The sequence below is a fragment of the Culex pipiens genome, chromosome 3 (genome assembly GCF_016801865.2).
Source record: "Culex pipiens pallens isolate TS chromosome 3, TS_CPP_V2, whole genome shotgun sequence".
Classification (NCBI taxonomy): domain Eukaryota; kingdom Metazoa; phylum Arthropoda; class Insecta; order Diptera; family Culicidae; genus Culex; species Culex pipiens.
In genome coordinates, this window is record NC_068939.1 from 7,064,455 (window position 1) to 7,092,229 (window position 27,775).

Here is a 27,775-nt window from a genome sequence, read left to right on the forward strand (position 1 = left end):
TTCATAAATATTTTTTTCAAAAGTGGGCAAACATGTGCACTAATTTAAAAAAAAATAGAAAACTGCGACTATTTTCAAAAAAGTTACCTAAAAATGGCAATAATTTGAAAACGGTGCACTTTATCAAAATTTCACTAAAGTACTTTTTGATTCCAAATTATTGATTTTACATCGAAAAATGAAGTTGAAAAATTTTTGCGATTAATATTTCGATTTTTTTAAAAATAGTGTTGATTCGAAAATTTATAACTCGGTCAAAGATTTTTTGCACAACCTGGAAATTTCTAAAAAGTTGGCATTTGATGTCCTCTAAAACATATCAGAAAAAAAATTTAAAATAGTGTTTTTTGCAAATCAAGTTTTAGTGACAAAAAGTTAAATTAAAAATCACCAATTTTTTTTTACCGTGTATCATTTTTTTCATTGTAGTCCATATCCATACCTACAACTTTGCCGAAGACACCAAATCGATCAAAAAATTCCTTCAAATCATACAGATTTTTGAATTTTCATATATCATTTTTGTATGGACAGCTGCCAAATTTGTATGGAAAATTATATGGACAAACTAATGATGCAAAATGGCTTCTTTGGGCATACCGAAGGCACCAAAAAAGTTTCAGCCGGATTAAAAAATATTTAAAAAAAAATCGAATGACCGAAATTCAGAGAATTGCTTAAAAATCTTAAATCTTAAAAATAGAGCATTCCAAAAAAAAAGTAAAGTACTTTTCGACTCAAACCATGTTTTGCTTTAAAAATTATTTTTAATTATTTTTGGTGATGGTTAAGGCTTTCGATTTTTTACAAAAAGTACGATTTTTTCCAAAAAATACAATTTTTTCAAAATTTTAAATCTTTTAAACCAGATTTGGCACCATAATGCACTATGTTGCCCATTATTTAGAAAATTGCTATTATACACATTTGACAATTCGAGAATTTTGCTCCAGCTGATAGAGGATGCTCCAACGCATCTGCCGAAACTTGGATTTCATCAAAATATTGCTTAGTTTTAGCTGCACAGCAAAAAATCCGATGGTAAAATTGCATGCAAAAGCATACACATCGTCAAAATAAACACTTAATATTACACACTGCATGTACAATTTTTGCAAACACAAAAAAAGTTAGCATCCGGCTGGATTCAAACCCAGCACTAACAGTACGAATCTTTCATGGCTGATTTGTTTGCCACTTTTAAATTACCTTTACCGAAACAAAAATATTTTTAAATATATATTATATTTATTTAAAATATTCTGAAATATTCTCAGAAAAGTTGTTTTAATTCAAATTGCAAACACATGCTTTTTATCTAACACTGCTAGGTGACCCGTTCAGCCCCACTTTTTTGTGCCTCTTCTATCATTTGCTCTTCAACAGAACGTTCAGGATTTGCGGCGTTTGATCTGGTCTGGCGCGCACGCTGGCTCGTGCTTCCATATTTGCCCTGCGTCCGTTTTCGAGGGTGGGCCGGTTTTGTTTATCCTTTTTCCGAACCACCCATCCACTCGCACACCCTCATCCTTCCCTCCTTTTGTGGTGGTGATGTTTGGCTGATGATTGTTGTTGTTAACACACTCTACCCCCCGTTGTTGGAACAGGACAGGGCAGTTTAGTGAGCTGAGGTCACAGACCACAGGAAGCATCATTTGAATACACACTCACAAACACACACACACACACTTTTGGAGTTGTGCCACTTCCGAAAATATTGTTCTATTTGAGGAAGATTCGCGTTTTTCCTCTGTTTGAAAATGAACACACATACAGATACACGCACACACCTTTCATCGTGACCATACACGGGGCTTCTCATTTCGAATTTCAAGTGCCATTCCGGGCACGCACCCCCGGTGTGTTTGAATTGAGGGTGACCTCGCGGGACTTGGCCCATAGTCAGACACATAGTAGTGGAATACTAAGAATTTTACTGGTTTTGCGATAGGAGGTGCTATCTAAAATGTGCTTATAATTTAATTGGTGCTCGGGGAGCCATGAAAGCCCGATGGGCAGTGTTACAAAAGATTATTTGTCCACTCATAATTAGTGCAAAATTCAATTTCGAGAGTATTTACGCAATTTTCTTAATCAGTCAAAAATCTGGAAAAAAGGAAACAGTTTTCACTGTTTTTTTTTTCACACTAGCTGAACCGTTTATGAAATAAATGCGAAAGCAAATTATATTTAATTGCAAACCATACAATTTGTCATTAAAAAGAATCACAGAGAACTAAATATAGAAGAGGTTTCATTTGTCCCTAACACTAGAAAAATCATAATTTAATCCAGAGATACTTTCTCCAAATTGGATCGTAGAAGGCGTAGATTGCGAGATAAAATTTTGGTGTCTTCGACATAGTTGCATTTGCTTATTAGGTGATTTAAAAAAAATCTTGTTAAATTTAATTTATTTAATTTTTGGTTTTTTTAAACATTCATTCGTTTTTGTATTTTAACATTTTCTCTTAAACAAAGTTTGGGACGTAACAAATATTACTGCAAACATTGAAAAAGTATCTTTTGCGTTAGTTTAGGATGGTGCAAATTATAGGCATCTTTACGCTATAGTTTAAAATAAAATGATGATTTTTTATTGCATTTGTTTTAATTTCGTTGATCAGCTGGTTGCTGAGAAACAGCTTATTTTAATTCTGAAACTTGTGAAAAATATTTAGCCCACGTCAATCCCTAATGAAATTGTCTGCCCTTTGAAACTAAAATTTAGCCTATCATTTGAATAAAGGTCAAAATTGTTATTTATGTAAAATCATCCGACCCAACATTTTCTAAAATTTCAAAGTTCTTATTTCCAATGAAATTTTAAACTTCATTTTTTTTCAAAAAAGATGTTTTGTTGATTTCTGAATCGAATACAGTCCAAAGGCGAGGTTGGATCTTGATCTATCTAATCTAATCAGACCCTAGCGCAGCCAATCTTTCGAAGGGATCCTGGAGAGTGCCTTAGGTTAGATGACGCCTAGCACTCTTCTTGTCATTTATTAACATTTGTAGTGCACCATAGCAACGGAGTGCATTGAAACATCACAAGCGTTAAAGCGGCCAGGCCTACTGCGTAAAGCCGTATCGCAGAGATGATTCGTAATTGGGTTGAGTTTGAGCACTGAGTGTTCGAACAACAACACAATTCTGAATCGACAGGGGAGGAAGAAGCGTGGGGACACACCACCATACGCTCCGAGATTTGGTTGTATTCGTTGGGAGCACCATGCTAAGAAGGTTTGGTACTCCGGGACCCTCTGGGATGGGACATTGTATTTCCACGAAAGCCCTGGACACTATTTGCCGTGGTTATAGCGCCACAACTCGCTCTCTGTAACAGTATTCCTAATTCCAGTCCAAGTTCACCAAGTCGTCATGGCCTAGTGGTTAGCATTTTTGCTTACCAACCCAAAGGACGGGGGACCGAACCCCGCCTCGAGCGACTTTGATTTTTCGTTCATATTCATCATTTCAAATTCTGTGTACTTAACTTTCTCGTTGGGAGCAGATGGGAATCGAACCCAGAACCATTCGCTTACAAAGCGAACACCGTAACCAGTCAGCCACGGCCGCTCCATCAAAGGCAAGGTTGGATCTTGAAGGTCAAAAATATTCCCCTTTTAAATAAGATGAGCAGTTCTCTACCAAAATCGGAAATGGATTTTATTTGTATTTTTTGATTTTGCCTAAACTTTGTGGGGGCCTTCCCTATGACCAAATAAGCTATTTTGCGTCATTGGTTCACCCATACAAGTCTCCATACAATTTTGGCTGCTGTCCATACAAAAACTGTAACTTTTGAGTGAATTTTCTGATCAATTTGGTGTCTTCGGCAAAGTTGTAGGTATTGTTGAGGACTTTTGAGAAAAAAATAGGTACACGGAAAAAAAATTGCAGATTTTTAAATCAACTTTTTTTTCACAAATACTCAATTTCCCAAGATTTTTTGACATGTTATAGGGGACAAAAATTCACAACTTTTGAGCCATAGAGAAACATGGTCAAAAAATCTGCCGCCAAGTTATGACTTTTTGAAAAAATAGTGATTTTTGGGAAAAATCGAAGTTTCATGCAAAAACAAATTTGACATTATTTTTTAATGTAAAATTGAATTTGCAATCGAAAAGTACGATACAGATTTTTTGATAAAGGGCTCCGTTTTCAAGATATAGCCACCGAAAGTTTGATTTTTGCGAAATATTACCAGTTTTTCGATTTTTAAAAATAGTGACCATGAGTGACCATTTCTAAAAATATTTTTTTTTAAGTTCAGAAAATTTACTATAAAATTGTCTAAAAGACATTGAAGATTGAACCTCGGGTTACTGAGGTAGAGCCGCTTTAAGAAAAAGATACACGAAAATTGAAGTTTTCTAAATCTCACCAAAACAACCTACCATTTTCTAATGACGATATCTCAGCAACTAATGATAAAGATTTTCAATGTTAATACATGAAACATTCGTAAAATTTTCCGATCTTTTCGAAAAAATATTTTGATTTTTTTTAAATCAAGACTAGCTTTTAAAATGGGCGTAATATTCAATGTTTTTGTTATTTTTTTTTTCAATGCATTTTAAACATTGGTTTCAAAACCCTCAACTCAATTTTTAGGTTTAACTTTAGGATAAACTCTTCAAATTATTTATTTTTTTCCATTTTTTTATCGAATTTAGCTTTACTAACTAATAGTATTTTCAACTTTTAAGCATTATTTGAAAAACAGACTTTCTAAAACTTAGTAGTTTTCAACTACAAATTAAAATATTAAGTTAACAATACCACTATTCAGAGGCAGTCACTACACTGACTGCTCAATAGCACCATGCGTCAGGCGCGTCCAAACTATCGCGTAAACGGTTCTGACGGGCTTTCACGTTTTTCCGCAACCTCCTCCTCCTCCCATTTCACCCGTTCCGTTCCTTCGCTTCGATTATGGCCAAATAAGTGTGGAAAAACGCTTTTCGCGAACCACTCTGAGCCAGTTTTACCCTTCCTTCCCTACTTCCTCTCTTTCTCTGGCCAGGTTTCATCATTGGTCGTCATGGCGTCCGATGAAAGGACTTTTCCCCGCGATCGTGGCTCGATTTTGCTACTTTCGTGTCACAGACAAATAGATCTTTAATTTTCAACTCGTTTAAAAAAAATAAAACTATGTAATGTTGTAGTTTGAATTGTTTTCCGCTTTCAATTAAATGTATTTTGTCCAATTGTCTGTGGCCCACTCATGTGCCACACCAGCTGATAAGCAAAACGACGACGTGTGTGCTTTCGGACGTATGTGTGTTTTTGTACATGTTTATGTTTAAGTGGACCCTCGTCCTCTCCCCTTCCCGAACCACCCAAAATGGGGGACGAAAAGTGGCCACGAACCCAACCCGTAATCGAGAAGCACTTGATTAGCGGAGGAATCAGCCAAGTCCACCACCACCAACAACACCAACATCCTGCGGAACTGACAGATAGTTTGGAGGTCAGCTCCTGGCCATGGTGTTTGGTTGGAAATTTGTTGTTCAGTGTTGAATTTTTTTATCAATTTGAAATTTAAATTTTCTAACGTTCATCACAATAAAATAAATTGAAAACAAAACTTTACAAAACATTCAACATTCTTAAACAAAAAAATTTCTCATCACTGCCAGTCAGTCAGCCAGGTCACATCCGAAGCCGGTAGGTCACGATCCACACTTTTTGTGTCTGTGCAGGACGATCCGTTCCTGCTCCGGACAAGTTTGACCACCCCCCAACCCAGTGTGGGGTGTGGCAATAGCTATATGGAAAAAGGATGTATTGTAAAAGTTGATGATGATTTTGATACTTGAATTTATGGCGCGCGCGCTCGAAGACCGACCGACCCGTGGAGAAAAGCTTTTGGAAAAGCTGTTTTTAATAGTTTTTTGGAACGAGTGAGTGAGCGAGCGAGCGCGCGATGGCGGAAGTTGCTACAATTTGTAATTTAGCAAAATTGTTGGTCATTGGCGCGGCGGTCGGTTGGTCCTGAATGTTGTGTTTGGGCCAGACAGAGTGGACACGTTATTATGATTTATTGCAATTTTAGAGCCATCAAAACCACGTGTGTATGTTTTGAGAGATAGCTTTTGGTGGAAATCTATTTTTGGCTTTAGAATTTAGTTGGCTGAAAGACGAGTTAGAATTTTAAATGCTTGATTGGATTTGATTCAAGTTTTGGCGCAAGGTGATGTAAGTCAAGTGCTTAAAAAATGCATTGTTTACATATTCCACAGTGAATCACTAATTTAAGCAACGAAAAAGGTAAGGTGGAAGCATGGAGTTTAAGGTCCCCAGAATCACCACCTTTTGGATTAAAAAGTAACACGCTACACGGAAAAAAAATGTTCCGGAAATCATGCAAATCGTACCATGAAAACGTGAATATCGTGAACGATGAAAATTTGACACCCCAAGTAGCATCGCGAAACATGTTTCAAATGGCTAAGTCCGAAGTATGTTGCATCAAGAGCGTAAAAAAGTTACATTTGTTGCAATTGTTTGGAATTTGTGGTCGACACTTATTTACAACTAATTTGAAACAAAATATAATGAGTGCCTTTGACTTACTGCTAGCCTCCCGAGAAACTAAAAAAGCTTATGTTTTGCAACATATTCTGTTGCTATAAAGTTATTTTTGAAACAACTTGAACAACTTTACGAATGTTTTTAGATAGAAAGCAATATGTTATGGATATGTAACTGTAACATTTATCGTACGAATCGTACGAATCATCCAGCAGTCGTGAAAAAATTTTCATGACTTTCCATGACCGATTTCACTCGCAAACGTGAATAATGTTCATGATTTCATGAAATGGATGCATGCAGTCGTGAAAAATATTCATGATTTTATGAACAGAAACTCATGATCCCGATCAAAAAAATATATCTCGCGAATTATGATTCATGATTTCATAAAAATGATATCATGAAATTTATTCATGATTTCACGATATTTATTTACGCTTTAAAAAATTAATCATAAAAAATATTCCAGAATTAATGAATGTCGTGCACGAATCCTAGAAATAAAAATGCATGATTTCATCAAATTTATGCATATGCATGTCATGAATGAAAATTCATAATATTCGTAAAAATAATTCAGCTATGAATGCATGAAATCATGAAAGGTATGACGAAATCATGAACACAATTATTCACTAAATCATGAATCGAAATTCCTGATTTCTTGCGTTGATTTGATTTTTTGAGAAAATTATTTTCTATAATTAATGAGAGTTTTGCAACTTTTTGAGCAGAGTTGTATAACTTGGAAAAACAATCGATATTCAAATAATATTTTTTACTACATACAGGAACATTTATAATAATATTGGAGTAGTTCTCTATGAAATCGGTATTTTTTCATAAATTTTAATTTTTGTATTTTTTAATCCGACTGAAACTTTTTTGGTGCCTTCGATATGCCCAAAGAAGCCATTTTGCATCATTTGTTTGCCCATATAATTTTCCATACCAATATGGCAGCTGGTCATACAAAAATGATGTATGAAAATTCAAAAATCTGTATCATTTAAAGGAATTATTTGATCGATTTGTTGTCTTCGGCACAATTTTTAATTTTTTTTTATTTTTTGTTATGTTTTAGAGGACATCAAATGCCAACTTTTCATAAATTTCCAGGTTGTGCAAAAAATCTTTGAGCGAGTTATGAATTATTGAATCAATACTAATTTTTTCGAAAAATCGAAAAATTGGACGCAAAAACTTTTTAACTTCATTTTTCGATGTAAAATCAAATTTGCAATCAAAAAGTACTTCAGTGAAATTTTGATAAAGTGCACCGTTTTCAAGTTAAATCCATTTTTAGGTGACTTTTTTGAAAATAGTCGAAGTTTTTATTTTTTTTTTTAATTAATGCACATGTTTGCCCACCTTTGAAAAAAATATTTTTGAAAAGCTGAGAAAATTCTCTATATTTTGCACTTTTAAACTTTGTGGATACGACCCTTAGTTGCTGAGATATTGCCATGCAAAGGTTAAAAAACAGAAAAATTGATGTTTTCTGAGTCCCACCCAAACAACACACAATTTTCTAATGTCGATATCTCAGCAACTAATGGTCCGATTTTCAATGTCAAACTATGAAACATTCGTGAAATTTTCCGATCTTTTCGAAAAAAATATGTTCAAAAATTTAAAATCAAGACCACCAATTTAAAAGGGCGAAATATTGGATGTTTGGCCCTTTTGATATGTTAGTCTTAGTTTAAAAATTTTTAAAATATTTTTTTCGAAAAGATCGGAAAATTTCACGATTGTTTCATATTATAAAATTGAAAATCGGGCCATTAGTTGCTGAGATATCGACATTAGAAAATGGTGTGTTGTTTGGGTGGGAATTAGAAAACATCAATTTTCCTGTTTTTAAACCTTGGCATGGCAATATCTCAGCAACTAAGGGTCGTATCAACAAAGTACAAAACTGAAAAATATTGAGAATTTTCTCAGCTTTTCAAAACTATTTTTTTCAAAAGTGGGCAAACATGTGCACTGATTTAAAAAAATAAAAACTTCGAGTATTTTCAGAAAAGTTACCTAAAAATGGATTTAAATTGAAAACGGTGCACTTTATCAAAATTTCACTGAAGTACTCATTGTTATCCGAGCATTCGTTGGTGAAGGTTGTCTGAATCAACATGACTCGTCGCGTCCCGGCGCAAAACGCCGGCAATATTGCCCTACCTGCGGCTCAAGCAGGCAAAAAAGTGGGAATTTCCAAAAGGAAGGTTGAGGCCTCAACTGATGGCCAAAAACCGGGAATTTCCAAAAGGAAGGTGCTTTTGGAAGTGACATCGAACAGCAAAAAGACGAAAAAGAGCGACGGTACTGTACCGATGGATGAGGAGGAGGAGAACTCTTCATCGCACGAGGAGCAGCTTTTGAAGAACAACAAGTTTGCTGGACTGCCTGACGAGGACCAGGTAGCGGAAGCAAAGGAGAATGAAGTGAAACAGCGAAAGGAGAAACTGCCTCCTTTTTATGTGAGGCAATCAGCAGCAACGATCGACTTTCGAGCGGGGCTGGTTGAACTCATCAAGTCTGGGAAATTCCAAGGCAACATTCGTCTGTGTCAGGACGGATTTAAGGTGCTGGTGCAATCCAGGCAGCACTATCAACTGGTCAAGGATTACTTGACCGAAAACGAGGCGGAGTACTTTACCCATGATGTCGTCATGGATAAGCCGTTCAAAATCGTCGTCAGAGGTCTGTACGATATGCCAGTGGAGGAATTAGCTGCCGAGCTAAAAGTTTTGAAACTGGATGTGTTGGCCGTGCACAAAATGAGCCGACGCAACAAAGACATCAAGTACCGTGACCAGCTCTACCTGCTGCATTTGGCTAAGGGATCGACGACGCTTCCTGAGCTGAAGGCAATCCGAGCGGTTTTCAACATTATCGTGTCGTGGGAGCGATACCGACCAGTGCACCGTGACGTCACACAATGCTTCAACTGCCTGGGCTTCGGGCACGGAGGTAAGAACTGCCACCTAAAGCGTCGTTGCGCCAAATGTGGTACCGATGCGCACATCACATCCCAGTGCATCCAAGATTCGCTGGTGAAATGCCTCAACTGCAACGGTGAGCACTCGTCAACCGACCGAAAGTGCCCCAAGAGAGCTGAGTTCGTGAAAATTCGGCAGCAAGCATCGACGAAGAATCAGCCTCAGCGTCGTAGAACTCCTCCAGCCCTGGTGGAGCAAAATTTCCCACCTCTTCAACCGCGACGCCAGGTCCCGAACTTGGCACCGTTGCCGTTGGATCCCAGGAAGAGAGCTGAGATGAATCATCCACGGCCGGGTTCCAGCCAGGAGCCGAGACCGTCACCACCGGGCTTCATCCAGGAGCCAAGACCAACCAATGAACCAGCAGTTGAGGAAAATGGTAATGATCTTTACACCTCAACCGAACTCCTCAATATTTTCAAACAGATGTCCGCTGCACTGCGTGGATGCAAAACCAAGACCCAGCAGATTGAAGTGCTGACCTCGTTCGTCATCCAGTATGGATCGTAGGTCCCTCAAGCTGCTGAATTGGAACGCTTGCTCCATTAGGAGGAAGAACTTAGAGCTGGTGGATTTTCTTCGCGAGAAGGAGATCGACGTAGCTGCCATCACGGAAACTCATCTGAAGCCCGGTGAAAAAGTTTATCTGCAAAACTACAAGATCGCGACGCAGCTCGACAGGACCACCTCTGGAGGAGGAGGTGTGCTTGTCGCTGTTCATCGTGATCTCAAGCCACGCCGGCTGCCACACTTCAAGCTGGACATCATCGAGGCCGTTGGGGTGGAAATTCTCACTTCGGTTGGCCCAGTACTCTTCATTGCTGCATACTGCCCACGTCAGGTGAATGCCAGAGATGGTTCAGCAGCAAAACTGAAGAGCGATATCCAGAAGCTGACACGGCGGAGCGCAAAGTACATCATCGCTGGTGACCTCAACGCGAAGCATGAAGTTTGGGGCAACAGCAGGAGGAATCGGAACGGAGTGATTCTGCACAACGATCTGCAAAACGGATACTACAACGTTGTGAGTCCGGATCGTCCAACGAGGGTGGCTCGGTCTGGGAAACACTCAATCATCGACTTCTTCATTACCAATATGGCTGAGAACGTGGCTCATCCTGAGGTGTTTGAAGAGTTGAGTTCTGATCACTATCCGGTGGTTGTGGAGGTTGGAGCTTCCGTTACTCCGCAGCGGCAACCAACCCGGAAAGATTACCACAACGTTGACTGGCAGCAGTTTCAGCAAGTGGTAGACAGCAACATCGACTATGATCAACACCCGGAAACTTCTGCTGATATTGATCGTTCGCTGGAGGTGATCCAGCAGGCTATCAACCAAGCAGAGGCTGCCAACGTTCGGGAGGTTCCTGTTAATTTTAAGGTAACTGATATTGACGTAGATACTAAACACTTGATTAGACTTAGGAATGTTTATAGGAGACAATATCAACGGACTGGGGACTATGACAAAAAGATTTCAGTTAACAATTTGAACAAAATCATACAAGACCGACTTGACAATATCAGAAATCAAGAATTTTCAAAACATGTAAGCCAGCTGGGGAATTATTCAAAACCATTTTGGAAACTTTCAAAAGTTCTTAAAAACAAACCAAAGCCGATTCCTCCTCTTATTGTTGAGGATTCTCGTTTGATTACATCCGAGGAAAAGGCAAATGCACTTGGGCTTCATTTTGTTAGTTCACATAATCTTGGCGCTTCCATGACCAGCCGTAAAGAAACATCAGTTGCCAATAGTATTTCAACAATTAATAACTCTACCTTTGAATTTCCTGCAGATTCCCATGTTTCTGGTGAGGAAGTCAAAGTTGCAGTTAAACAAATGAAAAATATGAAAGCTCCAGGCTTTGATAACATTTTTAATCTGGTGTTGAAAAAACAGAGTGATCAGTTCTATCAACATCTAGCCAATATTTTCAATAAATGTTTGCAACTTGGTTACTTCCCCACCAATTGGAAACTGGGCAAAGTCATACCAATTTTGAAGCCTCAAAAAGATCCAACATCGCCAACAAGTTATCGTCCCATTAGTCTTTTGAGTAGTCTGTCCAAACTCTTTGAGAAGGTCATCTATTCAAGGCTTTTGGATTTTACCAACGATAATAATATAATTTTGAACGAGCAGTTTGGCTTCCGAAAGGGTCATAATACTGCTCATCAGCTTACGAGAGTTACTAAAATCATCAAGCAGAACAAGCTTGAGTCTAAATCAACTGCTATGGCTTTGTTGGATGTTGAGAAGGCTTTTGACAATGTTTGGCATGATGGTTTGATACATAAACTGTATTTTTACGGTTTTCCAATGTATCTTATCAAAATTATCCAGCACTATCTTTCGGAGAGATCGTTTAGGGTTTTTCTGAATGGGATTGCTTCTGGATTATTCAACATTGATGCTGGGGTTCCCCAAGGAAGTATTCTTGGCCCACTTCTGTACAATATTTTTACATCTGATTTGCCTACTCTTCCTGGTAATGGTGTGTTGTCACTTTTTGCTGATGACACTGTCGTTATTTATAAGGGTAAAATAACCAGATATTTAGTTGGCCGTCTTCAGAAGGGTCTTGACGTTCTTTCCGAATACTTTGGTGACTGGAAAATTCGCATAAATGCAGCCAAAACTCAAACCATCATTTTTCCACTTTCCAAATCTGCCAGATTTGCCCCAAAGGATGATGTTTTGATAAAAATGAATGATGTTTCGATACCCTGGTCAAAGGAAGTTGTCTATTTAGGTCTCATACTTGACTCGAAACTATTGTTTCGGCAGCATGTAGATAAAATATTGAACAAGTGCAGCATTCTCATCAGGTGTTTGTATCCTTTAATTAACAGAAAATCAAAGCTATCTTTGAAAAATAAGCTAGCAGTTTACAAACAAATAATTTACCCCGTTATTGAGTATGCAGTACCTGTTTGGGAGTGTTGCGCTAGAACTCATAAATTGAAGCTACAGCGTGTCCAAAACAAGGTACTCAAAATGGTTTTGAATGTTCCTGGCTGGACAAGATCAAGTGAGGTTCATGAATTAGCAGAAGTAAAAACGTTGGATCAGAAGATTCAAGAGAAATGTTTGAAATTCAGGGAAAAATGTGCTATATCTGAATACCCCTTGATTCAAGGATTGGTTTAGTTTATGGTAAGATTAAGTTAGTTTTAGGTTAGGTTATGTTTTCTTAATTTTTTTTTTTTTATTTTTTTTTATTTTTTTTTTATTTTTTTTTTTATTTTTTTTTTTTTTTTTTTTTTTATTTTTTTTTTTTTTTTATTTTTTTTTTTTTTTTATTTTTTTTTTCCTCATTGTACCTAGTGTTACAAACATGATAAATCATATACTTTTAAAGTTAAGAAAATGAACAGTGTTTAAATCACGAAAAGCAAACTAAAGCTGAAGAGCCACAGCTGACCACTTATTATGTAAACCAAATGTAATTATTATAAGAAAGATTCAATAAAGTATATTTAATTCAAAAAAAAAAAAAAAAATCACTGAAGTACTTTTTGATTGCAAATTTGATTTAACATCGAAAAATGAAGTTGAAAAATTTTTGGGACCAATTTTTCGATTTTTCGAAAAAATCAGTATTGATTCAAAAATTCATAACTCGCTCAAAGATTTGCACAACCTAGAAATTTCTGAAAAGTTGGCATTTGATGTCCTCAAAAACATATTAAAAAAAAATTAAAAATAGTGTTTTTTGCAAATCAAGTTTTAGTGACACAAAGTTAAATTAAAAATCACCAAAAAAAAATTTTACAGTGTATCATTTTTTTTCAGTGTAGTCCATATCCATACCTACAACTTTGCCGGAGACACCAAATCGACAAAAAAATTCCTTCAAAAGATACAGATTTTTGAATTTTCATGCATCATTTTTGTATGGCCAGCTGCCAAATCTGTATGGAAAATTATATGAACAAACTAATGATGCAAAATGGGTTCTTTGGGCATATCGAAGTCACCAAAAAAGTTTCAGTCGGATTAAAAAATACAAAAAAAAATCGAAAGACCGAAATCTGAGAGAACTGCTCATTATTTACAAAATATTTTTCGTGAGGTTTGGCATAAAATTGTAGCAGGTAATGCAAAACCGTTTTTAAAATGTGAATTGATTCAAATAAAAAAAAATGTTGAGAAAAACTTAAGGCCGTTCCAAATATTTTTTAAAGTCTATGTCCCTCGACTCTGACCAAAGTCGAAGGGGGGCAAAAAAAATATATAAAAAATGCAATTACGAGCCATGGTTTCAACATTTAAATGAAAAAAGTGTTTTAAAATGCATTATACAACTGTCCAGTTGTTTTGCCAAAATTTGTTTCCAAAATATCTAAGTATTGACGAAAATTTTATTTTTTGCGAAAAATAAAATTTTTGCGTTATTGAACAATGAGATTTCATAAAAATTCAAAACATTTTCAAACAAGCCCAAATATGCTAAATATTATTATCAATGCAGAAAAATGCATTTTAGATTGTTTTAAGTTGATTAGACTTCTATTTTCATGGAAATTTTTAAGTTTTTTGGAAAAATATTTTTTTGCCCCTTGATTTTTCAGACCAATTTTGAAGGGGGTGACATAAATTTGATAAATATTTGCAACGGCCTTACCAAAATAACGACATTTATGCAATGAAATCAATTAGTTGGATATTGAAGGGGGAAATGATGTTCTTGAAATTCAGCCAAGGGGGGCATACATCAATATAAACCTGTTTATTCAAATAACTTAAAAACAATCAATATTAGTTGTTTGATAATTTTATTTTGCAATTGGGTAATTCTCTCACACGAAATCGGGAAAAATTGCCCCGACCCCTCTTCGATTTGCGTGAAACTTTGTCCTAAGGAGTAACTTTTGTCCTTGATCACGAATCTGAGGTCCGTTTATTGATATCTGGTGACGGAGGGGCGGTACGACCCCTTCCATTTTTGAACATGCGAAAAAAGAGGTGTTTTTCAATAATTTGCAGCCTGAAACGGTGATGAGATAGAAATTTGGTGTCAAAGGGACTTTTATGTAAATTTAGACGCCCGATTTGATGGCGTACTCAGAATTCCGAAAAAAACTATTTTTCATCGAAAAAACACTAAAAAAGTTTTAAAAATTCTCCCATTTTCCGTTACTTGACTGTAAAATTTTTTGGAACATGTCATTTTATGGGAAATTTAATGTTCTATTCGGGTAATTTTTTCATTTAGAACAAATTTTTTCATTTTAAAATTTCGTGTTTTTTTCTAACTTAGCAGGGTTATTTTTTAGAGTGTAACAATGTTCTACAAAGTTGTAGAGCAGACAATTACAAAATTTTTGATATATAGACATAAGGTGTTTGCTTATAAACATCACGAGTTATCGCGATTTTACGAAAAAAAGTTTTGAAAAAGTTACTTTTTGCGTTTCTCTTTGTTTCGTCGTCCGTGTTTGTCGCGGGTGACCATGAACGGCCATGATCGATGACGACCAACTTTTTCAAAACTTTTTTTTCGTAAAATCGCAATAACTCGTAATTTTTATAAGCAAACCCCTTATGTCTATATAACAAAATTTTTGTGGTTGTCTGCTATACAACTTTGCAGAACATTGTTATACTCTAAAAAATAACCCTGCAAAGTTAGTAAAAACATGAAATTTTAAAATGAAAAATTTTGTTCTAAATGAAAAATGACCCTTCTGGGTCAATGTATATTCGAATAGAACATTAAATTTCCCATAAAATGACATGTCCAAAATTTTTTAACAGTCAAGTAACGGAAAATGGGAGAATTTTTAAAACTTTTTTAGTGTTTTTTTCGATGAAAAATACGTTTTTTTCCGGAATTCTGAGTACGCCATCAAACCGGGCGTCTAATTTTACATAAAAGTCCCTTTGACACCAAATTTTTATCCCATCACCGTTTCAGGCTGCAAATTATTGAAAAACACCTCTTTTTTCGCATGTTCAAAAATGGAAAGGGGTCGTACCGCCCCTCAGATTCGTGATCAGGGACAAAAGTTACCGCTTAGGACAAAGTTTTACGCAAATCGAAGAGGGGTCGGGGCAAATGCTGTGTGAGTTGGCGGAGAATTACCCAATTTTGATATTGCATCTGAAAAAAGTTTAAATTGTAGAACTACTAACTAACTTTCTTGCTCAAAGCAAATTTATTTTTGGGCTATATTTTGATTTTTTTTCTTTTTTCTGATGTCTACGAGGTCGAATAAAGAATTTCATTTTTCTAGTGATTTTTTGGCTTTCCTCATTGATTGGAGGAAAGCAAAAACTATGGAAATGTATTGTACCAACATTCTATCAACACTCTGAAATCATTTCCTCCAACCGGAAGCATTTCATCATAGCATTAATTTAAACCAAAAAGCCATCACATTATCAGCGTATCCGCCTCAATTCCAGATAAACCGTTCAAAACCAACCGAATCAAATGTTAATTAAACCCCATCAATGTGGCTCGATGATTGGCTCGGTTTCAAGAAACTCTCACCTACACAGGCTATCAAAATCCGACATCATCATCATCGTTGGCTCCGGTCAGGCCATCTGGAGGCGGTCAGAATGAATCTAGAAAGGGAGGAATGGGGTAGTGGGTGGTTGCTTTTTGATCGGAAATTAAATACTATAACGACATCAGAAAATCAAACTACACCTTGACCATATTGTCGTTCAGGAGGTAGTTTGATTTTCAGGTGTCGTTTTAGGTTCGTTGAAGGGTGTGTTCTTGGTTTGGAACAATTTAACTTATTTTTTAAATATGTATTTTTTTTTTTGAAAAAGTTAAAAAAATATATATCACTAATGGTCTGTAACCCAGCCCACAGTCAATTTTCAACCCTTTACCCTAACTTCTAGTTGGACAAGCGGCAAAATCTGATGCATAGTTAATGACTCCCTTTCTCTATTTCTCCCCAACAAACAACTCTAGACCGTAGCTTCCTAGTGGCCAATGCGCAGCCGGAATCGTGCCACATCATCTTCTGCTCGGATGGCTTCTGCAAGATGACCGGATTCACGCGGGCCGAGGTGATGCAGCGGTCGGCCTGCACCGAGTTCCTGCAGGGCCAGATGACCTCCCAGGCGGTCGTCCAGTCGATCAAGGAGGCGCTGCGGAAGGGCGAGGAGCAGCACTTTGAGATCCTGTACTACCGGAAGAATGGTGAGTTTTAATCGGATTGTGGGGATTCGGTAGCCAATTGGCGCCGCCACGGTGGTGATTTTGGTCTGTCTGCAGAGGTCAGCAAATTGGTAGAATGGGCCTTTAATCGGATTATAATTAGTGCTGGGGGGATGGGGTTTTCGGAGGGAAAAAATCTGCTGCAGACATCTCCATATCGGCAAGCGTGTTAAATGGCTATTACGTGGGAGGGAACTTTCTATACTAGAAGAAGAAGAAGAAGATTCGTTAAGGAAAAAAACTGAAACTCTGTTTTTAACAAATAATTCCCAAACATTCTTGAGAACTTTTGTGAGAAGTTGTTCAGTGATTCCACGTCAAACTAGCAGGATTCATAACAAAAGTATTCCAATTTGGCTCCAATCGAACTTAAAGTACCATGCTTCTCCATAGAAATAAGTTACCAGTACATTTTTCTGGAGTCGCATGGTGTATAAATTCGAATAATGTACCGAATTCCGATTTTTTTACGTTTCAAAACATCATTTCTCAGAATCCAGTTAACGGATTTCCGCCATTTCAAGATATATTACGTAAAATATTCTAAATAATCATAAATAATAGTTTCCAGCTGAAAGCTCTTTGATCCCGAGACCTTCTGATCAGCAAATCAAGTTTTCATTTGATCAATAAGTGGATTCAGCTATGTTTTTAAATTGTCATTAGCTTTTTAATTATTATCCCATTTTATTACCATTCTGGAGTACATTTATCAAAAAAAATTGACGCCAAGGGATTCTTATATTTTTTTGAGCATTTCATACTGAGGTTATCTTTAGATTTTTTTCAGATTTTTTTTAATAACATAAAATGAAAATATATTCTAAAATGTTAAACCCTTTTTCTTAAAAATTTTCTGTTATATCTTTGACCGTTACAAATACAAATTAATATAAATATAAGATAAATCTTCTGAATGAATTTTTCTGTTTTATTTTCCTGAATATTTGGGCTTATTTGACGACATTTTGATGTTTTTTTATGAGAAATTCCAATGTACATTATCGTTTTTTTATTTTGCAGAAAATATGTTAGATATTTTGGAAAAAAAACTGGCGATTATCAAAATGATGACGTTGATTTAAGCGGCAAATTTTTAAGCTGATTTTTAGATAAAAAATCGTAAAAAGGTGCTTAAAACGAAACATGTCCTAAAATTTCCCCAAGGGTTGGTTAAAAACTAGATTAAAAGTTTCGTACGCTATAAAATTTAAATGTATGTTTGCTGATGTTTCTTAATTTTAAAATTAAAAAAAATATTTTGTGACTATGTATTCTTGAAAAATGTTTGACCATATTATTTTTAATTAATTATTGCGGGAGCACAAAAAAACAACTTCTGGGCTACAAAGAATAAAAACTGTTTTTTTTTTAGATTTTATCAACTATTTTTTTTACTGGACTAAACTATTATTTAAAAAAAAATATTATACCCATTTTTCAAAAACAAGGAGAAGCTTTACAACCCAACCCCGGCTTCGATCTGAAAATTCGCCAAAACTTCATTATCAGCCAATGAAGAATACTTGAAATTTAAGAAAGTTTCAATGTTGGAAATATGGGTTGTTTTAAGTGATTTTGCCAATGTAAAAAAAAATATTTTTCTGGGGTCAACTTTGTTTGAGTTACCTACTAACATTTCCTTTATATTATGTGAAAAAAAGTATGCAGTGTGCCTTAATAGTAGTTTATGCAACAAGTTGCAAAAAGAGGATTTTTTCAGCACGAGTCGTACATTTATCCAACGAGGTTCACCGAGTTGGATAAATACGAAGAGTGCTGAAAAAATCAAGTTTTGCAACGAGTTCCATACAACATTTTTTGCAATTCCAAAAAACACACACTGAGTGAAATTTTATGTCAAATTTTCATGTATTTTGTCAATAAATCGTTTAAATCAAAAATTTTTTGAATAGTGTTACTTTTCGAAACAAGTGCTGAAAAGTTCAACTTTTCAGCATTTGAGTGCTGAAAAGTAGAACTTTTCAGCATTTATGTTGAAAAGTGTTGCTATTCGATTCTGTTATTTTTGGTACAGAAAAGTAGGCTATTTCGTCGTTCAAGAATGACAGGAAAAGTAAGTAGTTTCACGACGGAATTGCAAAAAGTATTTTTTTACAATTAAAATGATAATGGTACAAGCAAAAGACTGCTAAAATGACTTTAAAAACATGAAAAAATAGATAGTCAAAAGGTAATAATAGGAGGTGGTTGAGTGAGCCAAATTCTATTACAAACAAACATAAACTAATCAAGTTAAATGCAAATAAAAAAAATAAAAATGAATCAAGAAAATAAAAACAAAAGAAGTACATAGCCATAGATTTACATTTTAAATAGCTTAAAAGATTTCTCAGATTTATTTTTAATGATATTTTGCTAAACAGTTGAATGAAGCACGGAATCTATGTAACTGCAATTATTAATTTTTGTTACATACTGTAAATAATTAGTTCCATATTTCACACATAGATATCGCTAGCAAACAAATACAACCAAAATACCAACACCACAAAACGCATTTGATGAACCTGGTACTTTTCTCTGAAACGTTTGGAAAAGTGATAAGTTCACATTATTTTATATCTAGTGAGTTCAAATAATTGGAATTCAGAATTTTCATAAATAGTGTGTTGATTGATTGTGATAATGTATTCTAAAATCCTCGGAAATATTTTTTTTTTCGAAGCTCTGAGCTCGTTTTATCATCTTACTGAAAATTTATGCAAACATTATAATTAAACTAATGCAAAACAAAAATATTCCTAACATGATTATTTGTTTTTTCAATGTTTAAACCAAGCTTTTAACTGATTTTTAATCATGTTCATGAATTTTCACCATCTACAAAACAAGTTTCAAACCTCAACTAGATGGCTTACTCCCACGTTCTTTGTTTACAAGCAACCACCTAGCAAGTGTGCGTCTCAGCTGGTTTCTCTTCTGCTGCACCAAATCAATTTTCAACTGCAGCATAATCCCCTATACTGGCGTTTGATATTGAAACCCTCAGTCACCAACACAACTGCCATGACTCACGTACATGCGCACTGCTCGGTCCGTAATCCGTCCTCTTCACTCCAACGACCATTCCCAAAAACATTGCTATCGCCTTCCCGTTCGGTCACATGTTCACAGCTAGTTGAGGCTACCTCGAATCCCACTGCGATTTTCTACCCAGCTATCGACTCTACATCAGACAGCCAACAGGATCCAAGTATTAGTCAGTCAATTCAAGTCTGTCAACTAAGCTGCTGGTCGAGGACATCGACGTCGACGTCGAGCAAAGAAAGAAAGTATCAAGCCTAGCTATCATCAACCTCGTCAGTTCGCGTTCATTGCCTGTTTGTTCTAAATACTAGCGCTTCAACTCACCGTGACGTGAGACGTGCACCGTAATGTAATGTGTGTGTAACATCTACTAAAATCACTGCGTCGTAACGCGCGGATGGTGGTGGAATACTGTCTCTCTGTACTCTGTGTGTTGTTCGTCGTCCAAAGACAACAAACTGATAAGGGCCCGAGTGCTGTCCTCCCTAAATCTCACCCCAAACAGCAGTGAGGTCTTCCTGCAGCAGCGATACCGACGTTGAGATGAGCAGTTACTCATCGTCATCGCCAGCGTCGACCTCGAAACAGCATCAACCAGCAGATCATTCCGCAGTTGTGGACGTCGTAGCACCAGCAGAATCGAACAATGAAAATCTGGTAGGGCAAAAGCAGAAAATCAATACCAACGCAGAACAAGTAGTGCAGCAGAGGGAAACTACCCTGAACGACAGTGGTGTGGGTGAGGGTGGCTACAGAATGAACATCAACGAGTCGGACGAGGGCGTCGTGGAGTCCCCGGTGCTGGGTCACTCGCGATCGGTGCAGCAGAATGAGGAACGATTGCGGCGAAAGTTGCAGTTCTTCTTCATGAACCCGATCGAGAAGTGGCAGGCCAAGCGACGATTCCCGTACAAATTTGTCGTTCAAGTGATCAAGATAATCCTAGTCACGCTGCAGCTGTGTCTGTTTGCGCACTCGCGGTACACGCACGTCAACTACACCTGGGACAACACGATCACGTTTTCTCATCTGTTCCTGCGGGGATGGGACATTACGATGGAGGTCAGTACGTACCCGCCGGAAACTGGTCCACTTTCGGTGTACGTGATCGAGGACTTTTTCAAAACGATCGACTACGCGATCGATGGTTACGCGAACCTCTCGGAAGCGATCGGTCCGTATTCGTACCCCAACGAAGACAACACGATGGCCCCGATGCAGCTCTGTTTGTACCGCTACAAGGACGGTACGATCTTCGGTTTCAACGAGAGTTACGTGTTCAATCCGGAGATCGACTCGCTCTGCCTCGATCTCGACGGGAACGTTACCACGATCGGTAGCCGCAAGTTTCTGCACCAGAAAGATATCCACATCAACTTTTCAGCTCTGGTCAAAGCCGAACTCAAGTTTGCCATCAAGACGGTCAACTTCAAGGCCGCTGGACCGATCACCTCACCGGATTGCTACCAGTTTGACATCCAGATCCTGTTCAACAACCAAGATCACGACGGCCAGATGACCCTCCGACTGGAAGCGGAACCAACCCGACTAGTCTGCCACGGTGACGTCGAGTTCATCAAAAAGTCCCAGTTTGACGACGCCCTCCGCAGCATCCTCAACATCCTGGTGATCCTCATCTGCATCGTTTCCTTCGCCCTATGCGCCCGCGCCATCTACCGTGCCCAACTCCTCCGTATCATCACCTGCGACTTCTTCCAGCAAACCTACACCAAGGAACTTACCACCGAGGACAAGTGGGAGTTCATCAACATGTGGTACATCATGATCGTGTGCAACGACGTCCTCCTAGTCATCGGATCCGCCCTCAAGGAAGAAATTGAACGCAAGCACTTTATCGCCGACGACTGGAACGTCTGCTCGCTCCTCCTAGGCATCGGAAACCTGCTCGTCTGGTTCGGCGTCCTTCGCTACCTAGGTTTCTTCAAAACCTACAACGTAGTGATCCTAACCCTCAAGAAAGCCGCCCCCAAGATCACCCGCTTCCTGCTCTGCGCCCTCCTCATCTACGCCGGCTTCACCTTCTGCGGTTGGCTCGTCCTCGGCCCGTACCACATCAAGTTCCGTTCCCTCTCAACCACCTCCGAGTGCCTCTTCTCCCTCATCAACGGCGACGACATGTTCGCCACCTTCACGATCATGTCGGACAAATCCCTGATGCTGTGGTGGTTCTGCCGCATCTACCTGTACTCCTTCACCAGCCTGTACATCTACGTCGTCCTGTCCCTCTTCATCTCCGTCATCATGGACGCGTACGACACGATCAAAAAGTATTACAAGGACGGCTTCCCCAAGTCCGACCTGCGGATGTTCGTGGGACCGTACGACGCCAACGACTTCTCCTCCGGAGTGTTCCGCGACGACGACTACTACGAGTGCGAGCGGATCACGTTCGTGCAGTCCCTGCGGAGGATATTCTGCTTCTGGCGGGCCGAACCCGAGCGGGGACCAACCGGGTACACCTCGCTGATCCCCAAGTCGTCCACGCCACAGGCGGGATCGTAAATACTGCGTAAATCTGTGTTTTCTTCTGTGTAGGTTAATAAAGTTGAAACTGCGACCAAAAAAAGCAAAAAACGAAAACAATATTTTGAAATTGATGCCAAGAACAAGCATGTATACAAAAAGTACCCTGAAACCACTGCGGTTTGAGCACAAGTGTTACTCCAAATAATTCTAATAGTCGAATTTAGCACGCAAAAGTTAATTACATTTTAAGATGATGAAACAATAAAGATATTAAAAATATATTGTACATAATCCAGTTTTCTGTTGCGTTCCAGACTATTACGAGTAAGGCATTTGATTTCAATCAGGAATTGTTTATAATTTAGTCAATTATTGCATACGTAAATTGGGAGAATAAAAATTATTATATTTGAAAACTGAGTTTCAATTTTTAAATGAATTTTCGAGCCTGCTATTCACAAAATAAAAGAAAGTTAATCAACACTGCTATAATTTGGCACGCTTTTCGGTTGGGTAACAAAATGACATCACATCACGAGTCATTAGCACATGAAATGATTGGAGCAGCGTGAGCTAGACACTTGTTTTAAAAAGTCTGAACAATGTTTGAAAAACTACACCTAAAAATACCTACAAAATAAATTTACTGCAGTTTATCAAATAAAATCAATTTTGTTTTAGAATATTTATTTTTCCATTTTTTTTTTAAATGTTGTTTGAATAGCGACAAACGACGAAAGTCTGGAGCAACATTTGAAAAGGGCGCATAAGCATTTTGACAGCTGGAACTATTGCAAATTACGAGAGAATAAGTAACTTTTTTACAAAACCTGAGATGTGAAACATCAGCTGGCCTCTACAGCTTCCTTTTAGCACTGCGAGTTGCTCCAGAAGTGAGAATGAGAATAGGTCGAAATATAGATTTTCTCAAAAATACAACAAAAAAAACAGCATCGTTTGTGTTGTAACCTATTTTATTTACACCTAATTCAGTCTATTCCATTGCTTGGTCCTAATGATACATAAAAATAGAGTAAAACACGAAACATATGTTACACAGCTAAACAAAACCGTAATCTACTCGGAACAACCTAGGAACTAGATCATTGTCACTGCTTCGTTCCACATGCACAGATTCACAGATGATTGAACTAAACAATTGCATTTCGTCATTTACATTATCTCAAATGGATAAACGGTTAACTCAATTTAACCAACTCAACATTCTTTTCCTTCCTCAATCACCACGTTGCTCCGGCTTCTGATGCTGCTGATCGGAGCTAATCTCATTGCGTACACTCAGCTGCACTTTACTCCGCGCTGATGATGATGATGCGGCTGCTGCCGACGATGCTATGGAGTAATCGCCACCGTCCTCGTCTTCCTCACCGTGGTAATGGCCACCGCTGATGAACATCGTTTTGAGTGACCCCGGAAAGGGCGATCCCAGTTCGGTGCTCTCCGACCCCAGCAGCTCATCGGTGGCGAGTTCTTCGTCGTCGAACGGACTAACGGCCACGTACGACGCGGAGAAGCCCTTGAACCCGACTGTATCGTCGGAGCCGAACCGAATTACGACGACCTCGCTCATCGAGATGATCTCCGGGGGCATGCTGTTGCCGCAGTACTTGCCGTGCTGCTGACCACTGGTGTCGTCGTACCCGCTGGAGATTTCGACAAAGTCGTACGAACACTGCTTTTCCTCTTCCAGATCGAATGTCAGGAAGGCGAGTTGGACCTTTCGGCCGGGCAGGGCCTCGATCGTCCACTCGCAGTCGGCTCCGTTGTCGTAGACTCCGACGCCGTAGGCCACGTGCGAGTAGATGTGGTTGATTTCGGACGTTGCCCGGAGGCGACCGCCGCACGAGGTCGTGTGACTTGCGAGGAAGCCCTTCCGTTGCACGCTGGTGTCCGTGTTGAACACCATGTACAGTTCGTTCGTGGTTGAGGAGATTGGGTGAGGTGTTTTGGCGCCGCAGAAACGACCGAGGGTGTGGGAGTCTTGGGAACTACCGTCGTACAGGGCGATGTGGTCGTACGCACACTCCTGGTGAAGTTCTACGTCAAACACGTTGAAGACTAACCGGATACGATGACCTGGGGCGGTGCTAAAGTGCCAGATGCAGTCCTTCTTCGCTGGGTAATTGTCCGGGTAGTTTGGGCTGTAGATCTGTCCGTTTGCCGAGGTGATTTCGTGCTTGCAACCTCCTTCCTTGCAGTCGTGACCATTCTCGTGTAGCATGTACCCATTTCGGCAGAGACAAACAAAAGATCCCACCGTATTCTTGCACTCGTGCTGACAACCTCCGTTGTTCACTGCGCACTCATCAACGTCCGCGAAGTAAACCGCAGCGAAGCCGGTCTTCTGAACCGTCTTGTCCGATCTGAACTCAATCCGCATCACGTTACTATCGGACGTGATCGCCGGTGGAATTTTCGACCCGCAGAACGTCCCATGGCGCTTCAGCGATTCGTCGCCGATCTTCGAGTACACCGTAACGGCATCGTAGTCACACTCCGACGACTGGTAGAACGTGTTGCCCTCCAGATCAAAGTGGGTAAAGTTCAGCGTGATCTTGTGCTGTGGCGATGCAACGATCTCCCACGCACAGTCCTTCATCATCGGGTACTCGCGTGGGAAGGAAGGTGACAGGATAGATCCCGTCTTTTGCGTCAACACCCCGCCGCAAGCCTTTTCACAGGACTTGCGATCGCTGTGCAGTTCGAAGCCGGCGATACATCCGCACTCGTACCCTCCCATCGTGTTGATACAGTCGTGATCGCAGCTGTGATCGTTGCGTTCGCATTCGTCTACCTCCTTAACTAAAGTCGCCAAGAATCCCGCCTTCTGGACGGATGGATCCGAGACGAACTTGACGTACATCTTGTTCGACGTTGATCGCACATCCGGTGGGATCTTGTACCCGCAGAACGTTCCAATTTCGCGCGCATCCGGGGAGTCCCCGTCCCGTACCTCGACGTAGTCGTACGCACAGTTGTCGTGGTTCTCCACATCAAACGACTGGAACCTGAGCGCCACCTGGTAGTCTTTCGGCACGGTGATCCTCCAAACGCACTCCTTGTTCGGGAGATAGTCCGCCGGGTAGTTGGGAGACTCTAGCCTACCACCGTTCTCCAGGTTGATGTCCCCACCGCAGATCGCTTCGTAATGTGCGGCAAACCCACGCATCCCTGCCTGTCGATAGCTGGTTATGAACGAGAGCAGCATGCGAGATCCCGTTGAGGATACGATGATGTTACTGTTGCGACGTGAGCCACAGAACCTGCCAAGCAGCGGAGATTTGTACCAGTAGCCGTCACGGATCTCCAGGAAGTCCGTCCGACAGTTGTCCGACTTGAAAATGTCGAGATCGGTGATGTTCAGCACGATCTTCTCGCCGTGGGTTGCCGTTATGCGCCACTCACAGCGTTCCGCGTCTACGGCTGGCGTTTTGGAGAAGTAACTTGGTGAGTGGAACGATCCCGAGTGATCTTGGAAGGTGCGACCACATCTGGCGCACTTGTAGAGCAGGTTTGTTTGGGTGATGTCACCTTCGCTGAGACGAAGCCGTTGACCGATTTCGGGTCGCTTTTGACCCACGATCTCCACCGGGAGGATCGTGTCCAAATAGGAGCCCTTCGAGAAGGTATTCCTGGCGTAGTGCATGATCGAGAAGTAGTCGTACGGTTGACCCAGCGAGTTGACCTCGTCTTCGGAGAGCTTGTTGAAATTGTACTCCTGACCGACCATAATGTTGTTTTTCTCGATCACGACGTGATCCTCACGATCGGGTCGTGTGTGTTCGTGCCAAAATCCGACCACGTGACCAAGCTCGTGCACCACGATTCCAAACTTGTCGCAATTCTTCCCGATGGAGATCGCCTGTGGGCCATTTCCACGTTTGCCAACGAACGAACAACAACCGCAGGGTCGTTCGGTGAACACGATAAAGTTCGGGTGCTCAAGGGGATCGCGCTCAACGAACTTGATGCACGTGTAATTCTCCCAGTGTCGCATAGCCTGTTTGAACAACGCACGATGCAACCCACTGAAGTTTCCATCGATCTCGTACGGAATCACGCCAAAGTCCCAGATGCGTTCCTTTTTGGCCGTTGCAGCCCGCGTCGATCTATGATGGGGACGATCCTTCCGCCGTCGACGTACTTTGGGCGGAGTTCGATGTAACGCCAAATCCGTCCGCGATAACGTGGGTTTCCCCAGCTCCAATTTCAATTCGTCGACACGTTTCCTGAAAGTAGGTCTCCTCCTCGTCTTGACGCTTGTTTTGTTCTGATTGTGCTGCTGTAGTCGATGTTTATGATGCCGTTTTCTCGATTCATCACTTTTCTTTGTATCGCCACTTGGCGAACCGTTCGACGTCTCCACACCGCCCTCCTGTTCCAGAGGATCCTCGCGCGCTGCAACAGGTGTCACTGCAGCTTTCCGCAGCAGATCTTCCTCTTCACGCCGAAGCCGTTGCTTGTGGAATTCACTCTCGTAGTTGACGTTAGGCAGTGCAATATCCCCCATGAACCCACCCGACTTGCACGGATCCATGTCAATATCTCCGGAGATCGCCGTTGGGAACGTGGTATGCAACAGCTCCTCAACGGAATACCGTGACCGTTGGTGTCCATCGACGCCCAACACGATCGCGGAAAGCCAAAGAACCGTCAAGGACAGCATCGCGATCGCGATCACTTGAACTCTCTTCACACTCTACTCTGCGTTCTGATGCTACGGTGATCAGGTTTTATGTTTTCATATCGCGCGTACGCTACGGAAGAAAGAGAAAACACACGACCAAACATAAACAGATGAGCCACAACACGTAACAACTCCGTGATCTTGAGCTGTTGATAAAGCGAACGCACTTTCACACACACCACCCCAAGCAAAGACCCAACTCCCAAAGAAGAAAAAAAAACCCTCGTTCAGGGCAGGGCAGGCAGCGTCCAGATAATCTTCCGACACGTACTTACTGATAATGGAAGCTAATCAATTGATGCAAGCCGGAGCAATTCAAGAGTCCCTTTGAAGAGTGCGCGACGCGCGCACGTTTTGTCAACGAGGAAGGCGACGGGCCGAAGATCGGGTCACAACCGATCCGATCGAATTACTGCTACCGACTGAGCTGAGCTGAGAGTAGCATCCCATACCACATGTGCTGTTGAACTCTCGCGGATCGGTGGAGATCAGGCAGACTATGGTGTTGGTATTGAGGATGGGATGCTGCACCAACACTAACGTTGTTTCTGTGTTGTGATGATACAGGTACGCACGAAGATCGGATCGGCAATCTTCGGGCGAGGTCCTGTGGCGAATGTTGCTACCTTGAGATCGGGACGTTTTTCGGGGACAGGTGCGATAAACAAATGGGTGTTTGTTTTTTTCTGTACCTTTTGTCATTTGCTTGTTTAGAAGTACCGGCTGTGATGGGTCGATCTCTGAAATTGACGATTGCAACGTGCACTCTTTGATAAAAGACTTATGATTAT

General features: G+C 39.9%; 3 protein-coding genes across 14 annotated transcripts in view; 2 read left to right on the forward strand and 1 right to left on the reverse strand.

Annotated features, from left to right (window-relative positions):
* LOC120419748 (potassium voltage-gated channel subfamily H member 6-like) overlaps positions 1–27,775 on the forward strand; it is a 232,904-nt gene that overhangs the window by 50,634 nt on the left and 154,495 nt on the right. For all 11 annotated transcript variants that reach the window (XM_039582556.2, XM_039582553.2, XM_039582558.2 and 8 more), the window contains exon 3: positions 16,490–16,720. In XM_039582556.2, the coding sequence (XP_039438490.1) occupies positions 16,490–16,720 (231 nt within the window). The remainder of the gene's footprint in view (positions 1–16,489; positions 16,721–27,775) is intronic.
* Positions 19,957–22,696, forward strand: LOC120419751 (mucolipin-3-like). The gene has a single exon (XM_052710965.1). It carries the CDS (start codon positions 20,333–20,335, stop codon positions 22,310–22,312), a length of 1,980 nt encoding a protein of 659 aa, XP_052566925.1. The 5' UTR covers positions 19,957–20,332; the 3' UTR covers positions 22,313–22,696.
* Positions 23,233–27,428, reverse strand: LOC120419750 (tolloid-like protein 1). Of its 2 annotated transcripts, none has more exons than XM_039582567.2 (2): positions 27,260–27,428; positions 23,233–27,054 (listed from the first exon to the last, which is right to left on the reverse strand). In XM_039582567.2, the coding sequence occupies exon 2, from the start codon at positions 26,961–26,963 to the stop codon at positions 23,514–23,516; it is 3,450 nt and encodes a 1,149-aa protein (XP_039438501.1). In that variant the 5' UTR covers positions 26,964–27,054; positions 27,260–27,428; the 3' UTR covers positions 23,233–23,513. The 2 variants fall into 2 exon arrangements, with proteins under 2 accessions (XP_039438501.1, XP_039438500.1); XM_039582566.2 differs by having other exon boundaries at positions 27,256–27,428.

Excerpts from the sequence above, each read along its gene's own strand:
- LOC120419751 (XM_052710965.1), top strand. The coding sequence starts at position 20,333 with ATGAGCAGTTACTCATCGTCATCGCCAGCGTCGACCTCGAAACAGCAT.
- LOC120419750 (XM_039582567.2), bottom strand. The coding sequence starts at position 26,963 with ATGCTGTCCTTGACGGTTCTTTGGCTTTCCGCGATCGTGTTGGGCGTC.